This window comes from Gallinula chloropus (assembly GCF_964237585.1).
Source record: "Gallinula chloropus genome assembly, chromosome: Z".
In the NCBI taxonomy this organism is placed as follows: Eukaryota; Metazoa; Chordata; class Aves; order Gruiformes; family Rallidae; genus Gallinula; species Gallinula chloropus.
Window position 1 is genome coordinate 30520372 of NC_140089.1, and position 18712 is coordinate 30539083.

The 18712-nt window shown below is 43.9% G+C and overlaps 1 protein-coding gene across 1 annotated transcript in view; it reads left to right on the forward strand.

Annotated features, from left to right (window-relative positions):
• RCL1 (RNA terminal phosphate cyclase like 1) overlaps positions 1–16609 on the forward strand; it is a gene marked incomplete at its 5' end in the record, with an annotated part of 29852 nt that extends 13243 nt beyond the window's left edge. The window contains 4 exons of the mRNA XM_084278390.1: positions 2419–2544; positions 5326–5482; positions 11262–11365; positions 16245–16609. Of these exons, the coding sequence (XP_084134516.1) occupies positions 2419–2544; positions 5326–5482; positions 11262–11365; positions 16245–16395 (538 nt within the window). The 3' untranslated portion in view covers positions 16396–16609. The remainder of the gene's footprint in view (positions 1–2418; positions 2545–5325; positions 5483–11261; positions 11366–16244) is intronic.
• Between the last annotated feature and the right edge of the window lie 2103 nt (positions 16610–18712).

An 18712-nucleotide genomic window follows, 5' to 3' on the forward strand; every position in this document is an offset into this window, starting at 1 on the left:
TTCTGTTGTGTTACGAGAAGTTAGTTTCCTCTTTGCCTTCAGTAATATAATTTGAGATGGAAGTGGAATAGGCTTTACTTCTGCACAAAAATAAGGGCAAAGTGTACTGCTGTGGAGTACTCTTTGCAAACAGAATTGCACACCTAGTTAGGGTATGGGGTTTTCTTCTTTATTTTTCTCTTGTGGTTTTATTTGGTGTCTGTCATGAGCCTTCTGTCACCATAGAAAAAAGGCAGAAACCTCTTAGAGGCAAGGTAGGTTGAAGGCTGTAGCTGTATTTCATGAGCTCCTGCTCTCTCTTGAGCATTGGCCAACTTGTAGTTTAATTTGTGATTGTGAGAGTCCCTAACATGATCTGGCTTTGATTACTCAAAAGCAAAGCAGGAATGGGGGCAGGTTTCTTGCCAGAGGTGCAGACTTGCAGCTGTTCCTCCTTTTTGTTTATGGCATACCATCATACTTGTCTGTGAGAACAGGACGCATTGACCTCTGTTTCCAGCTGCGGCATTCGGATGAGTGCAGCGCTGCCAAGTCAGAGCAACTTTTCTGGGTCCATATGCTTTGGAATAAAAAGGAGGCAGCTCATTGTGCTTTTGGTGGTCTTTCCATGAAGGAGGTAATTTCCTTAGGCCCCTGTAGCAAGTAGTTATATCTGTTTCTTGTTTGGTGAAGGAGGAAGCGGTGGTCAGGCTTTAGTGCCATCTTCCTAAATTGACATCAGTGCACAGTGCCATTCTGGGACACTTTGGGTACGGCTGGTGAACTGCAAGTTTTTAAACTTCAGCCTTCCTTTAGGTGTTCCTGGGGTTTTTCTCAGGGGTGAAGGTTTGGCTTTACTTAGCCTGGTGAGAGGCAGTCTCAGTTTAGCCATTCAGTAGTCCTTCAAGCCCATAGAAAATAAAACATCTGGAAGGATAAGTGCTTAGGTCTCCTATGCGTGTTTTTTTGTTCCTTCAAGATTCAGCTGAGCAAATCTGCTTCCTCACAGCTTGGGAGCTTGTGCTGCAGCAACCTTTTATAGTCATCTGAAGTACTGACTGCATCAACTGCAGGACAATCTGTTTTGCCATTATTATTTACTGATTTTGCCCTTAAGATCTTTAAGCTTTTGGTTTACATACTCCAGCAAGAGAATGCAATAGAAATTTGTAGAAAAGGAAATTCCTATCTGACTGCTGGGAGGATTGAGAGTGTGTTTCCCCGCATTGCAGTGTCCATGTAAGTGCAGATGGATGGTCAGAAGTGCAGAGCGTGAGTCTGTAGTATAGTTGGGATGGAATTTGGAGCACAGTGTCCTTTGTACATCTGAGGACCTGTTGGGAATATCACTGAAGTGGCATCTCAGTAGAAGAGCACAAAGAAAGTTCGTCTCTTGTGTGCTGTGAGGAGGTGGGTTGGGATGAGCAGGAAGTTAGTAATTTCTTCTTTCCTGCAAGTGTTCCCTTCAGATGCTGAGTGATTAGAGGGCCAGTGAGTTTGGTAGCTTTACACCACTGCAAAACAGTTGCGGGGAGTGAAGGTAGTGGGTTTTAGCCTTTCAAAATTCAAGGGTTTCTGTGCTAAAACACCAGCCTTTGGTTTCATATCCACAACTTCTCCCTGATAGACAGTATTTCTTGGTGGTAATTCAGTGGAACTTCTCCTGTCGCCATCATTTAATAACACATGAAGAACAGAGCGTGCAGAGCATGCATGTCCTATGAAGACAGGCTGAGAGGGTTGGGGTTGTTCAGCCTGGAGAGGAGAAGGCTCCAGGGAGACCTTATAGCAGCCTTCCAGTACCTGAAGGGAACCTACAGGAAAGCTGGAGAGGGACTGTTCATCAGGGAGTGTAGTAATGGGACAAGGGGTAATGGGTTTAAACTAGAAGAGAGTAGATTTAGATCAGATATTAGGAAGAAATTCTTCCCTGTGAGGCTGATGAGTCCCTGGCACAGGCTGCCCAGAGAAGCTGTGGCTGCCCTCTCTCTGGTAGTGTTCAAGGCCAGGTTGGATGGGGCTTTGGGCAACCTGGGCTAGTGAAGGGTGTTCCTGCCCATAGCAGGGAGGTTGCAGCTTTATGATCTTTTGAGTCCCCTTCCAACACAAACCAATATGTGATTCCATGCTTTTCTCCATCATAAGAAAGCACAGGATGATTGAACTGCAAATTGAAATTACTGAAGGGCATTTTTAAGATTCATAAGCTGTTCTGCACGTGTTTGGTGTACCTCATGTCAAGGTCTGTCAGGGTAAAGACAGTAGAAAGCACTTCCACACATATCCTTCTCTAAGTCAAGAACAGGTCAGTGTTCATGAATGGGTGTACAGGCAAACCCGTGTTTTCTGAAATAATGCATTGGGACCTTTTGGCCACTTCTGTCAGTCTCTGGTTCAAATTTCTTCTGTGACCATGAGTGCCTTAGCTTGGAAATGTAGATACTCTGTCAGGGTGTCGCCACAGATAGCAAACAGAATGGTGGAATCTGCAAGGAGCATCCTGAATAAATTCCTCCCAGACATTTATATCTATACAGATCATATGAAGGGGGTCAGCTCTGGAAAGTGAGTATCCATTATATACGGGGAATAGAAATGTAATTCTGCATTTGTTCTGCTGGGGTGTTCTGATCTTTAATTTTATTGAGTTTTAGACCACGATCTTCTGTTTTCCTGACTTGAAATAAATACTCCTCACAGGGGGGAAAAAATGCTATGATTCACTGGACATACTTGTTTTTCTTGTGGTAGAGGGATGGAAGCTGTGTGTTTTCTTAAACAAGGAATGTGATACAACAGTACTGCTACTAAAAGGAACCCGAGCTCTGCAGTTTTAACATGTCACTTTTAAGTAAGATTAAATTCAGTGTTGCCATGGTATGTTGTGAAAACTAATACTCAATTTGACTGTACACCTTCTGATGGAAATGGTGGTATTAAGGATGGAACCAAACTGTTCTAGAAAGTGTTTGAGCAGTATGGATTGTCTTCTGCTTTACTGTTACATAACTATAAATAGTTGATAGAATGCCCTTTCACCCACAAGGACTGGAAAATTGAAACAGGAATTTAGTGTACTTCCACAGATTTTGTTTGCCAGCAGAATACAGAAGTGATGTATGTGATTCAGACAATTTTACTTTGTTGTCCTCTTGTCACCTTTCTTTGAAGGTTGAAGGAGTTCTGGGTAATTAATTTGTTCATCTTCTGTCTGTATGCTCAGATACAAGCATGTATGTTTTCTTTCACTGCTTCTCCTTTTTGGAATGCTACCTGAAAGAAAACTTGTTAGGTCTGCAAGTATACACATATAAAAATTGTTGACTGGCTTTAAGTCTCTATTCCAATACTTAATCTTCCTTAATATCCCAGGTTGGTGAATCTTTGGGTTCCAGACTGTTAACAGCAGTGAGAATTGCAGAAATGTTTCTGGGACCTTTGGGGCCCTAGTTTGTTTTTTATCCGTCTGAAAAGTGGAAAAGTCAGAAGAATTGGGGCAGCAGCATTTCCTCTGCTGCTTGCATGGGTAGCCCACACAGAGGAATAAACAACAGCATGGGAGAGGAACAGAACCCGGCCCCAGCCCACCTTACTGGTGCCTGCGGTGTTGCGACGCTGCTGTGATGTCACGTTCCAGAGCAGTGTGGTGCCAGTACAACTGCAATATACCTGATACTAACCTATCTTTTTTTTCCTATTGCCTGGCTCCCAGTGCTTGTGAGCACCTGTGTCTTTGCTCCCTTGTCCTGCTGTATGCCCTGTTGCTGCCTTTGGTGATGAGTTAGGCTGGCAAGGACAAGTTCAGTCCATCTGTGCCCAGCCCAAACCAGGCCCCGAGAACAAGAAGTGTTGGACTTCCACAGTGCCAAAAGCTTCAGGACATACATTATCTGGGCATCTTCTGCCACCTATAATTTAATTCTGAACAAATTCTCAGTACTGTTTTGAGGATTTTCAGCAAAAAGTTTGTCCATGCAGATGATTCCTAATATGGCCTGCACATACATGAGGCACCAGTTGATTTAAATCTCTATTGACGCAGATGCCAGATGTTACTGGACACTGACAAAATCTGGAAGGGGGTATAGTTATCAAAGGAAGCTTGGCCAAAAAAATAACATCTTCGACATTATTCTTGTCTTGTTGTCTAGATCTGTCTCTTTCAGAGGAAGGGAAGGAGAAGAGAAACATCTTTAACATACCTTCTGTGTTGCTCAGCAAGTGCAGGCAGTTAAATATGGGTGGGAACCACTGATATCTTTCTGAAATGCCTCTGGAAGAATAGTTTTCTGGCACTTGGAGAGTTTCTGTGTTCTGGTGTTTGGGTTTGTTTTTTGTCATGTACTGATGTTGGTGACATTGCTTGCAGTTTTGGGTCAGTGTGACTATTTTAATTAAAAAGTTTGGGTGGTAGAGGCAGCAGGAGTACAATAAATCCTGAACATGGAGTAAAGTTAAGTTAACCTTATTTTGAATGGCTAGATACTGGTGCTCTTCCAGAGCCTATAAATAAGAGAATCTTATGACTTTTGGGGTTTTTTTCCTTCTTTAGAACTTTCTGATTTCTCAGCAAGCTGAGACGACATGAGCCATCTTTGACTTTCTTAATAGCAGAAGTGTTTCTTAACTCTCATGAAAGCATTTTGTAGGGTCCTGAGCTCTAAGGAAATGGGATGTGGGGGGATGTTTCCTCAAATCATATGATCAGAATTCGTACATCATTGTAATGATTTGGATGGTACTGAACTGAAAGTAAAAAAATGCAATTGGAAGTGGAAGTAATGTGGATGATTTTTAAATTTTTTAAATTTTTAAAATTCTGCTTGGTGCTATAGCTGTGGTCTAACCTTGCTAAATATCAAAGCTTCCCAGGGAAAGGGCTCAGTCCCAAAAGAAAGTTAATCTCTTCAACACTCAAAACCAAGATACCAGATACCTGTGAAATGTTTACCAAATATGGAAAAAATAAATGCAAAAGAACTGTTTGGGTTTTTTTAATACAATAGGAATTTCTGAGTTTTACATGGTGGTTTGTGCTTTTTTCTTTTTTTCTTTCTTTTTCTTCCTTTTCTTTTGTTCTTTTAGAATCACTTGTGCCAGGAATTGCCAGTACAGTGGGTTTGAGGCAAGTGGGTTTAGCTTTTAAATACAATTAAATGGTGGTTTGTTTTTTTTTCCAGTGAATTGAATGTATGTAGCAGGCTATTTGTCAGCAAGTCCAGATCCCAGGATTGTCCTATGAGAGGAGCTGTTGTGACTTGGGGCGGAGATATGCTGGGAGTGGTTCTTGGCTCATTACTTGATTCTTTTGTCCTTAAATAAAATGCGCTTTTCCCTTTCCTTCAGATCACCAGGTTTTGGCATGTGCCTGACTGCAGAAACCATCAATGGCACTGTTCTCAGTGCTGAGCTGGCCTCAAACCCTCAGGGCCAGGGAGCTGCTGTGCTTCCTGAGGAACTTGGACAGAATTGCGCTAAGCTGTTGCTTGAGGAGGTCTTCAGGGTAAGTGGCCACTATGTTTTGCGGGTATAGTTGTAGAGGGTGATGGCATATTGGTAAAGGAAGAGGTGGTTTGCAGGCACCCTCAGACAGGCTGAGATCCAAACAGGGAAATGATGTGATGCTGCCAGTGTCGACCTCGTGCAGGTAAGGAATAGTTTTGAAGGGTTCCATTAGCTGTGTGATGACTTACCGAGCCGTACATGTTATTTCACGTGTCCAGGAGATGCTGCTGTGAATCACAGCAGTAGTGGCAAATTTTTCTTTTGCTGCTTGCTTTGTGTGGCAGAGTTCAGGTGGCTTCATGAGGGCTGTTACTTTCGTTAATAGCAGGTTGGATGGGTAATAGAGTCAGTTCTCTTACAGTAGTGGTAAGAGTGGTGGGCGTTATGAGTTGGGGAACATAGAAGGAAGAAAGACAGCTAGACTTGCTGCTGGCTGCTTCATGGTGAAGATTGCGATTGAATGTGCTAAGATCTGTTGTTTGTGTGAGAAGTTGACAGAATGTTTTATTGGAAAGGAGCTAGGACAGTGTTTGCACAGGAATCTTAAGCCCATCACAGCCTTCTGCTCTATGTTTGGGGGTTTTCTTTGTTTTAAAATGGTTTTAATTTGTGGTGAGACTTGTAGTGGATAAACAGCTTTCAGCCTTACAAATTACTTGCAATTAGCATCACAATGGTTTTCTGATTTACTAAAGAACTTACCCACTATCGTTGTGTATCTCTACAAAATAAGCAGCTGTTTAAAATAAGTAGCTGCTAGTACTGACCGAAGATATTTGGCCTTTAGGCGGCAGTCAGCTACAAATTCTCTCTTAATTGCTCGTAACTGGAGTAACCTGATAGGACTTTGCAAAGTCTTAAAAATGTCATTAATGAGATTCTGAATTAGGTAATGGTCAGCTATAAAAGCATCCCTTCATAAATCACATCCATGCCTATGGTATGTTGTTCCTCTGTGCCCATGTTACCTTTTCCTTTCCCTGCTGCGAACCCTTCACCTGTCTTTTGCCTACTTGTTCCAGTCTTCCACTAATATTTTTCTTTGCTTATTTGGTATAAGCACCATGTTGACAGAGAATTTTTCCTTTCTAGCACAGGGTTGTTAGAGAAACACCACAAAAGAATACTCTTTCTGGGTACAGTCCAGACCCCTTGTATTTGAAAATCCAGCAGGCATGGAGAATGTAGTCACAACTAGTGACCGAAACATCTGTCTGTTTCTACAGTTGTATAGTGACAGGTAGCTATTTTTATTTGAGGGGTGAATTGTAGCATCTTTCAGCTCCCCTCTCCAGCCCCAAAGCACACCTCACCCCCCACCACACCCCCCAAAAAAACCCCTACTCACCAGCAAACCCCTGTGTAAAAATTTAGTATATTCGTTACTTTGTGTAAACCTCTTGAAAAAACATCTTCAGGTAGTCAGATGATTCGAGGTATAAGAATTCAATTTGTACATATTTTTACCAGCAGCCATAGGCATACTTTCCTTTGAAAACCATCTGGCACTTGCAGTATGAAACTGGCAAGGGAATTTGTCCAGATACTATGCCTTCTCTCAGAGGCAGATGTCGGAGAACTTGTGAAATGAAGAGGGCTGGAAAGGCCTGAACCAGGAAGCTTTTTGCTTTAGTGTACTGCACCCACTTGGATGTGATGAGAGTCAAATTCTACCAATCACCAGGACAGTGAGGCTCTTGGGACAACAGAATAAAAGGTGTTTCAGGCAGAAACAGGGTCAGGCAAGTGTTTGAATGATAAAATGATAGGCCATGAGGTTTCAGTATCTTTGAAGACAGGATTCTGAGTAAGTGAGGTTGATAGCTGTGGCTTGCTACGATACTGCTCGTGCTCCTGGAAGGCTCTTTTATGGTTGAGCCACTTCAGTCCTAGAGTGACTGACGAGTGCTGAGCAGTGTACAGACTGCTTGTGGTCTTCCATTGCAGCAGCTTGTGGTGGACAAGCTGTGAGCATTTTTGACTCTTGTTCCACTTATTCACTGTTGTGCTCAATCCTTGTTCACTGTTGATAAATTCAGTGCCCTCTCATGGGCAATATGGTGGGTTTTCTGTAGTCTTCAGAATGAATGCTTGAATTTGTGTGTGACATGCATGCTTACACGGTGCTGGACAGGAATTTGGGATGGTGGGCTTTAGCACTGATCTTTTTTATTAACTCCCTTTTGAGATTAGGTCAGTTTGATCTAGTGTTATCCCCAGAGAGGATGTAAAAACATGTTATAAAGCATGCAGTGCTTGTTCAGTTTGAAGATACTTTTTTTTTTTCCAATAAAGTTTCTTTGAGTAGATAAGACATCTGTTGAAACACTAAAAATTTGGGACAGCGCTGCATGGAACAAGAACAGGTTGCTCTAAACGGGCACTCTTAAAGTCCCACTCTCTTTGCACCACCTGCTCACTGAATGCAGTGCTCGAGAGAGAACTTCTCCCCTTGTGTTTAGATTCTCTCTTCATGAGGTCATTTCTTCATCTGTGTCTTTACCTGTAGGTCCCATGCTGAAGGAGCCAGTGAGGGTTGACCAGAAAAGGGCATCCTGGGAGCACTGGAGATCATTCTCTGTAGAAGGGTTTTAGCTGTCAGGGTCACTCGCAAATCTGCTGGAGTCCATGGCTGTTTAAAGGGGCCCAGGGACATCTCTCAAGGTGCTTGCTAAATGCTCACTATTTTGTGGGCTTTACCACCTAGGAAATAAAAGGGTTTCAGTCTTGCTGTGTGAAGTTCTAAGTGGTCCCTTTTACTAAGCCGTCTAAAAGAAATTAAAGGGATTGTATGATTCTTGGAATCAGTGAAGCTGTACACTTGTTGAGGGAAAGATGTTGGAGATAATTGACTAGTAACAAGTGACATGGTGCTAATTACAGTGAAAAGGGGGCATGGAGTGACTTGACTAGCATTGCATTTACAAATCTGTGGGCAGTTCTTACCTAAGCTAAATTGTAGAAAGCCAGTAAGGATTTTCCTCTTCTCTTTGAAGGTGTTAGCTACGGCAGGTGACTGGCAGAACTGAAAGGCTGGGAAGAACTGGAAAAGGGTTGAATGTGTTTCTTCCTTGTGATTATGAAAAATAGGCACTGATACAATACCTATTTGAGCCTGAGTTCTTTAATGAAGAAGAGTTGATAAGGGGGGCTTGGGTGAGTAACACCATTTCATTTAGCTACAACTAAAGTGAGAGAAGGATTTCACTGAATGCTTGATATTCAAGACAGCCTTAATTCAGTGTGACAACACTCTGTTCCTTTCTTCTGGGGGAAAACAAACAAACAAAACTCTTCTGCATTTCACAGAACAAAATATTGAGGCATACAAGATTGCACCACACAGGTACAGGTGAGGAAATTTTGTGTATGCCATAATATAAAAAAGACCAGACCAAAGCCGGGGTCCAGCTTAGAATAATAATCCTCTTTAAAGCACTATTGTCCAGTTCCTGGAGATGTATTATTTGTATATGCGTGCCAGATGTGGTATTTGTATAACAACATCTCAAAATGAATGGGATTTTAAGTGATCTGTGTCTCTAATTGTCGCATCCAGATGGATCTGGCTCTGTGGTCAATTGAGACAATGATAGAGAAACTGCTGTAAACTCAATTACTGTGGGCTAGAAGCTGCACCCTAGGTTGGCAACGAGTGCCAGTTATTTTGGAATAAATGTCAGTACTTTGCCCATCACATTTCTCTTGGAAGGGTTATTCTTGATGTTAGACTCTTGACTAAATGGCAGGTGGATTGAGAGAAAAAAAGTTGGCCTCCTTAGGAGCAGCATGTCCTTCATTTGGCACAACACAAGAGGATGTGGTTGTCTCGATACTGCTTGAAGCTTTTGTATAAATTTGGGTGTAAAAATCAAAGGTTTATAATGTTTTTAGCTTGAGAAGAATGTAGACAAGCTCAAAAAATGCAAAGTTTTCATCTGACGGATAAAAAGCATTTTGAATTACTAAGTGAACTACAAATACACAAAGTCCCATGTCAGGAATACTCCCTACTCATCTGCTTCTTGTATGTATTTCAAATTGACAGTAGAGCTGGTGAGAGCTGTGGCTGTAGATCACACTGGCAGATTCTACAGGTACCCTGTGCACTCAAGATAAAGCACAATTTTTTATCAGTCCCATGGAGGGCAATAGGTTGAGTGGATGGGCTTCACGTCGGTATGGCAGGTCTGTGCAATTAAAGGGGCAAGGGCCCCTGTAGGAGGGTGTTGCTAGGTTAGGTCAGTTTACCTCATTAAAGAATTCAGTTTTTAAAGGATGATTTTTTAGTTATGCTCTCTGCAGAGACCCTATTCAGAAAACTTCACCGTTAGGCCTGATTCAGCAGGAAGACTGTTGGCTGTAGATCAGGATGAATATACAGACGATCCAAAATGATGTTACGTCATTTTCAATGTGTAATAGTTGGTAAATTCTCTCCCCAGCAGTCTTGACTAAAAGTATCCCCACTAATTTCTGTTCCAGCTTTGTAAACAAAGTCTTCCAAGTCCAATTTACGTATGCATCATAGTTAACACCTTCCACGTACCAAACCACTTACCATGCACGTATGACTTATGACAGTTAAATATGTGCAAGAGTGTCCTGGTTTTGGTCAGGATGGAGTTAATTTCATTTGTAGCAGCGGATGAATGCTGTGTTTGGGAGTTAGAATGGGAGTAGTGCTGATAACACCCTGATGTTTCTAGTTGCTGTCAGACAGTCAAGGACTTTCTCAGATCTTCATGAGAAAGGAGGGGCGAAGCCAGGACAGGTGACCCAACTGCCCAAAGAGAGTATTCCACGCCAGTTACGTCCTGCCCAGGATATCGGGGGCTGATGGGAGGAAGGCCTGGGGGCTCCGGGACGCGCGGTTCTTGGGTGACGGTCGGGTTCTGGGACGGCTCTGGGTGGCACAGCCTGAGTTGTGTGGTTTGGTGAGAAACTGCATTGGGTATCAACAGCTTCATATATTTTTGCTTTAAAGTCCTGTTAGCATTGTTATATTGTATCTTTCTGTTATCTTAGTAAACTATCCTTATCCCAACCCACGGGCCTCTTAATTTCTTGGTTTTGGGGTTATTTGCCCCTTCCTTTTCCCTTACCTTACCTTCCCCCCCGCCCTTCCCTTTTCCCTGCTCTTTTCCTTTAAGGAGCAGGCAGCTGCGTGGATCTTGTCCCTCAGCCGGGGTGAAACCACGACAAAGAGTATGTGTAGTTTTACACAATTTTATGCATGGCTCTTTCACACAGGAACAACAACAACAAAATCTTCCGATTTTAAGTGTGAGGGGGGAAAATATTTTACACATGTAGAAGAACCACATAAGTTAGCAGCAAGAGCTTAGATGGATGTGTGTGAAACAGCTTTTAACCTGCAGTTTCGCATCTGCTAACACTCAACTATTTGTCCAAATGTAACTTTTTATGATCTTCAAATGTACATGAACTATAATTAATGTTTAATTTTCATTTACTGCAAGAAATTCCTCAGTGCTTACATTCTGTGATGTTAACAGAGAACGGGTTGGGAAGGATGGGAGGGTTGTTCAATGTGACCTTGTTACTGAGTTTTGGTTTAGTTCTGTTCCTTTTTCACCCTGTAATGTGAAATTAATTTGTCATTGTTACAAAATTGAGATTTTTATCTTTTTGGCCCTTGAAAATTTGGACCAGTAATTCAGCCTTTTAAGTGTGCCTTTCTCCTTCATTGCTCTCCTCCTATCCCAATTTCTGTTTTGTACAGAGATTAATTATTAAAACATTTTGTTGTGCAGGGAGGCTGTGTAGATTCAACAAATCAGAGCCTTGCTTTACTCCTCATGACCCTTGGACAACGGGATGTTTCCAAAGTCCTCTTAGGACCTCTGTCTCCATACACGTAAGTTGTTTTGTTCAGTTTAATTACCCAGTCTTGTTTAATTTGCTAGTTTCTTTGCACAGCTACCTGTTATGTATGGAAGACCTTGCCTGTGGCTATGAATAAAACAAGTTGTTCCCGTCTTCAAATCAGACAGGAGGAGTAAGTTGCCCGGTGTCCATTTCTACACATTAGAAGGTGATTCCCTTACTGCTCTGCTACTCCTGGTTATCAGAGTTGCAGAGACAGGGTTTATTGTTGGATCTTGGTCTTGGATGGTATTTGTACATTCGTTTGCCTTTTGTTGCCTGGCCTACATTGATGTGTTTTCCTAGCGATGTCTGTGTAGCGGTGGCATTACGCGGCACGTTTCAAATGGCCAGCCAGACGCTAAAGCTGTGGGTGTCCGTAGGAAGCAGCTCAAGTGCAAATCTTGGAGCTATGTGCAACCCTTTATGGGGCAGCAGACTTCTGTATAGTCCTTCAGTCACAGTTTTTTGAAGCTTTGTCTGCAGCTGGTAGTAGTTCAGAGGATAGGAAAAGACTGGATTTCTTAGCAACGTGGAAGTTTGGGGAAGGGCATCCAGTACAAAAAATTTCATTTCCTCTGTCAGTCTGATGTGGGACTGACTAGGTCACAGTTACTGCTAGAGACCGAGCAGTTTTCCTTCAGTCAAATGGAGGGAAGGGTTGTTTATTGGACAATAGGGTCAACTAGTAAGACTGTGAACTGTCCTTTTTCGGTTATCATAGTACCGGTGCTGTATACGTGAAAGGTACAGTACTGTGATAACTGAAGAATGGTGGTGCCATCACGTGAGAGCTAGAAATTTCCTAACTGTTATTCTCAACCCATGATGTCTTGGAAACGGCATTCATCACATTTCGAGGGGAGAACAGGCAAGCCTCCCAGTGCACATGGGTGAAGTTAATCCCCTGTAAACTAAGAATCCATGTGAAAGGCTTACAAAGACTAGCATCAGTGTTCGAAGTGCACAAGTTAAGCATGCCAAACAAACCAATCACTTGTCATTGCCCAGCGTTTTGTCGTCTTCTACACTATGAATATCACACAGGCAACTAGTTTATTTTGTAAGCAGACTGATCTCACATGAGTGGGTTGTCACTTCATCCAAACTAGGAGTGTGTGGCAGGGGTGAAGGTCAAGAGAATATATCCTGAAGCAGCATGTGTGACAAGATGGTAAAATCTGTGATTATGTGAGACTCTGTGACTCATCAGTTCTGTGAGGATCTATTCAGAGACCACACAGCTCTCTCTGCAGCACCCCTGTGCCCTCACTAAGGCAGCTTCTAAAGGGCTGGGAAATTTGGCTCCCACGCAGCTCACCGGATGCACAGGCTCTTGAAGTAAATTGCAGTACTGTCGTATTGTCCTTTCTTGTCTCTTATGGGCCTGTGACATCCCTGCATTTAACACTTTGACCCTACAGAATCCGAAGTTATTTCTAAGTCCTTTTACAGTCAATTGGCTTCCTGGTCTAGCACAGTGTAGCACGACTGAGACAGCTCGGCTGGCAGATGAGAGCATCATGTGGGGACATGGTGCTTTGGAATAGAGCCCTCAGAATGGGGAAGTGTCTCCCAAACCTGTGTATTTCCATATTTCCACAGGAGACATCTGTTGCTCCTGCTAATGCTCCAGGTTTCACAGAAGTGTGTGCCCACCTCTCTGTCAAGCTGAGCTTAAAGTCAAACGCAGGGTGCCAGCCGTGTTGCCACCTCGTAGGGATGAGCCTTGCAGGACGGGGTGGGTGCGTGCAGGTGAAGCGGCCTGAGCCAGTGCAGCGGGAGAGCTGGAGTGCCCCTGGTTTCCCTTGGTTTTGCAAAGGGTCTTGGGGCTTCAGGCACAGGTGACAGGGTCGGGGCCAGGCCAGCCGCCGCCTAAGGCGGGGCTGCCTCGGGAGCCGCGCACCTGCCCGGCCTGGCCGCTTCTATCGGTTATTCCCCGGCCCCGGCGGTGTCTGTTCCCTCCCGCAGCCCCCCCTCGGCCCGGCTCCCCCCTCCCGCAGCCCCCCCTCGGCCCGGCTCCCCCCTTCCCTCAGCGCGATGCCGGTAGCGTGTCGCCCCCTGGCGGTCCGCGCACTGTCTGCAAGGCCGCGCCCAGCAGCTTCGGGTCGCCCCTGGCTCCCCGCCGCTCGAGCCGGGCAGCGGCCGGGGAAGGGCCCCGGCGGGGCGCTGGGGAGCAGCACCGGGGCCGCCGGCGCTGCCAGCCCGTGCCGCCCGCTGTTGTTTGCGGGGTAGTCGGACCATGGCGGCGTGGCGAGCGCGCGGGCCTTCTCCCGCAGCGATCCACGACTTGGTGGCGGCTTTGCCCTGAAAGCGAGCTGAGCCGTGAGGAGCGGGTGTGTGCCTGCCGGAGAGCCTTCGCCGGCTGCAGGCTACCGCGAAAGAGAGCACTAAACACACTTCCTGCTTTTGATTTTATCCCCTTTATCTTCCTTCTTTTTACCCTGCTTTTCCTTTTCCCCTTTCTCCCCCTTTTCTCTCCCCCCTCCTGTTTTTCCTTTTTACCCTCTCTTTTTTCTTTTTTTTTTTGGCCTTTATTATTTTTAGGAAAACAGCCAGTGTGGCTCATGTAGCTGTACCTGGGCCTGAAGAAGGGTGTTCACCTCTGCCTTGTCCTTGCCTGAACACATGATTTAAACGTTGAGGAAAATAAAACTTCTCTCTACTCCTCACCCCCTCCTTTAGTCTTACAGGCTGTGTGTGTATGTTTGGTGCAGCCTCCAATGCTATTTGAGGTGAACACATTCCCTCACACAACCTGTATCAGCCTGAAGCTAATACAGACCTGGTTACTGCTGCGGTTTTGTCTCATATTCCTGCCTTTCCCCCCGCTGCCCCCTGCCCCTTTCTCCCATTTCCAGCGCTCTTACCACTTGTGCTTCTACTGCTGCAAGACAGATCTAGCCTCTTGCTGCTCCCAAAACCTCCCCCAACATCCCCAGGGAGCCTCCCCTTTGCTCCCACTCCCGTGAGCCTCTCCCATGGGCCCAAGAGTTGTGGCAAAGCCCTCTTGCTTTTTGTCACTTTGTTTTTACTCAAAAAGGAGGTAGAGAAGTGTGATAGTCCACGTATATGCAAAGAGAAGTGTGGGCTGAACGGATCCCACCAACATGCTGCAAATTTGCTGATCAGCTTTTAGGATTTTCCCCCGAGCCTTTGGCTCCATGCTGCCTCCGGCATTTGTACAGTTTATTTTGTGCCCTCCTTGCAGTCCAGCACGCTGCTCCTACTGTTTTGGGGTTGGCTGGTTTCCTGTCACACTGCCAGAGGTCTGGGAAAGGACCCAGCTAAGGAGGAGGCTGGTACAGAGCTTGTTGCCTGTCAGCTTTACTGAAGCATTTGTGCCAGTGTATGCCCATTTGCCTATTATAGCAACAACCAGAAACCTTGCAGCTGGGGAGGCGTGGACGAAAAGGCACTTTTCAGTTCTTTCTTTCAACCGTTAATGTATTTGAGAGATGAGAGAGCTGTTGTCTGTGCTGAGGCCAGTTACCAGCCCAGGAAGGTGTGGTAGAACTGTGTACATAGCATGGAGACCCATGTGCCCACACTCTGGCTGACTGCCCCAGAGGCAATGCTCAGATCTTGCCAAGCACGGACTAGAGTGGGTAACAGCAGCCTTCGCTTGGGTCCTGCTGTTTCCCTCCTTTCCCCATGCACGTTACCAAGCGCAGGAGCAGCAGCGTTCCCAACCAAAGTGGGTAAGGCAGTTTTGCTCCTGCAATTTCTGTTCTGCTTATTCACAGTTTCTGCATGTGGGAGCTGCCAGGAGGCTTTCAGAGGCCTCACGATGTTGCAGTGGGGACAGTCCTGTCCTGGTCTACCATGTCCCGTTTCCATGGGCACCTTTTCCTCATTTGGTGCATGTGTGATTATGTTCTCAGCATGCAGAGCAGAGGCTTTTTCCAGATTGCCAGCCAAACAAATGTGTGGACTGGCTATGCACATTCCCTTTCATTAAAGGTTAAACTTAACCTAAGAAGGGCACATACCAATTGCTGCAGGAGATTAAACCTTTGTTCAAGACTGCAGACTTGCTTGTGGCTGTAACTAGAAGAGAACAGGCTTCTACCAGGAGCAGTTACCAATTTTATGTTTGCAACCTTTTGGTGTAATTGTTTGTTCCCTGTTTTTGGACAAGCCAGTAGGAATGTTTTCTTGGCTGTTTTTATTTTTGTTCTTCTTTTTTATACTTTTCAGTAGTTCTACCTGTCACTCACCCTCCAGACAGTGTGCACTTAGGAGCATTGTGCCTGCTTAGTCTCTTTGTACCTCTTTATTCTGCAATGATGAAAGGAAAATTGCTGCTTTTTTTCTGAAAATGAGGAAAGAAAACGGGAAGAATTCTGAGTCTGAATGTGATTCTAATGAAACATTCAACTAAGAAGTGGACGAGTTAGTAACATAAGTCGAACACATGCTTCAAGTTCTGCTGTACCTTCTTAGTGTGCACACCCAGTGCCGACCTCTTGTCTCTCCCAGTCTGTCTTTAATTCCTGCTGTAAACATTGGGAGGGGAGAGGAGTACCACAGGTTGGTATGATGTTCATATGGCCCGAATGGAGTCAGCAGCATGAGACCTTGCCTGGCTACATCTCCTTTCTTTTTCCCTCAAGCTTTTGTTTTGCTGTGTTACCAGGTATGCTGCCTTCCCTCTCCGCTCCTACAGAGCGCGATGGTTTCTGTAGGGGTCACTAGCCGCTTCTACAACAGAAGTCAGAACAATGCTTGAAGCCTGTATGCTTGTTTCTTTTTGCTAAGCAGTGTTTTCATATTCTGTTCACTCTGTTTGTTGCTGGAATCAGCATTAATACATACTGCTAATGAGCTTTCTGGTTTGTTTCTTAAACTCTGTTGTTTTCTCTCTTCAGAATTGAGTTTCTGCGACACCTGAGAAGCTTCTTCCAGATCATGTTTAAAATTGAAACAAAGACCCCTGAGGAAGAGCACATGGGCGGGGAGAAGGTCTTAATGACATGTGTTGGCATTGGGTTTTCCAACCTCAGCAAAACTATAAGATAAGAAACACTGGTGACAGGGAGTGCTGCAGAGAGAGATCTGATCAAACCTGCCTTTCCCCACACTTACTCCGGCACAGGGAAACCAGTGACGGTTCCAGTGCAGAGGTACCCAAGCTTGCTGCACGTAAACAATAGAGCTGACTTTAGCCTGTCTAGAGCTGTGCTGTTTATAAAGGCAATGCCAGTATTCTGGGCTGCATGGAATGGCTGGCTGGAGTCGCAGCTGGCTTGGGGCTCTTTGCACTGTATTCCACTGTATGGGAGACAAGTGCCTCTTACGTCCCTGTGCCCTCAAGCCTTAATGCAGTGGGTGCTCTAATTTTGTGTGTCTACAGACTCACTTCACCCTTAGCTTTTTCTGAAAGGTTTAGATGGAAAAAGAAAACAAGATTGACCAAAACAAGCTTTGCAGTGCAAAACAAATGATCACAACAGAAACATTAGATTACTGAGGTAATTGCAGAGACAATATTGGCGTGGAAAATACAAGCAAAGGTGTGGCAATAATTCTTCCTTTATATATTGCATGTGTATAGAAATTTGTCAAGTGCTGCACTCCTGCTTACAATGGCTAAATTACAGTTTCACAGGAAGAAATAAATATCTGTCTTCTAATTTTCTATGACATTAGGATGCTGTAGAAGAGATCACAGCCTAAACCGACATTTTTGCCTCGGCTGCAACAATAGGCATGGGAGGAGAAAACATCCATGACAGCTTTTGACTTACTGCATATATTATTTTTAGGTTTGTTTGGCAGGCCACACGCTGCAGTTCATAATTAATTGTGAAAGGTGGCAAAAAACCCTGTGTAGGCTTTGAGGGAGAAAAATACATACGGTTTATGCCATCACCCTTTGTGCAGCTGCTCGATTTGAAAAAGGGGATAATGGTGCATGGGTACCGCTTGCATTGACGGATACAGAATGTTTCTCCTGGGATATAAGTGTTTATCCAAGAAAGGCTTGTACTAAATTCCGTGCAAACCTGCTGAGGTTAATGCTGAAATACACAATGAAAAAAAGAATTACACTTCAGGCTATAATCAGTGTGTCTGGAGTAAAATAATACCATGTCAAAAGCTGGTGTGTGTGTATATATATATTTATATATATACATATATATTTATATATATATAAATGAACAAGTACTAGTGACTGTGTTATAATGGTCTTAAAAACTTTATCTGATGCCACTGTAAAGTGGGCATTACCTCTGTAATATGAAAACTGTAGATTGGACCCAAAAGGACTTGGACAAAAAGTTAGGTGTTTGATTAGTGTTTTATTAACTATTACAGGCTGTGTGAGTCATTTTTGTACTGTACTTTGTTCTTGTTGCAATCTGTCTAAACATGTTTTGGAAAAATAAAGTATGGTTTTTTTCCTAAATAAGGTTTTATTTCCCTTTAAAACAAAACAGAGAACCCCCCCCAAAAATTTTCTCCAGCCTTGTAAGATGGCATTTCAAAAGATGAATGGCTGTTTTGAATGGATACATCAAAAGAGCAGTTTTGGGAGTTGCCAGGGTGGGAGGAAGGGAGAGGGTGAGGCTCAACAGAATTTTCTAGCTTTCCAAAGTATCACGTGCAGCTAAGGAAACCCTAAATAAAAGAATAGAATGTAAAAAAATAGACTATATTTTTTAAATTTCAACTTACATTAGAAAAAAGTACCCAGGCAAGGAAGAATTTTTTACCTTGCTCCTGTCTGTCACCTATGCAATGAAAAAGCTAAAAAATCTCCAAAGCAAAATTACCCTGAATGTAGGTGGCCAGTGATCCAAGGAGTGAAATGTACAAGCTGAGATCAATAGCCACCAGAACAAAAATATAAAGCTTACACTAATTAAAGATACAAGCTTGTAGCACAGCTCAGATTTCAAAAATTGTCCGAGGCAAAAAAATTTGGAAGCATTGTCACAACTTCAGCAATCCAAATCTTTATCATCTATCTTCAAAGCTCTTCACTTTGAAGCTGTGACAGCTTCTCTGAATGTTCTCCTTGCACCAAAGATAGAAAGGGCAGTGTGTTGCCCAGGTATCAGATTCTTTAGCAATAGAGTAATTATGTCACAAAATTATCCGTGCCTGGCTAAACCTCAGCGTTAAAGTTAGACTGCTAGCCCCGAGCCCTGCTGCGAATCACATAGCTCTGCAGCACAGGCTGTGACTCAGAATTGCTTGTTGCTTTACAGGAAAAAAAAAAAGGTACTTATTTGAAAGGAATACGTGCTCTAGAACAGCCAGTCTCTGGAGAAACAGGAACTATTCCAGAGGAGGTTTTAAGTAAGAGATTTCTTAAAACTGCGTGACCTTC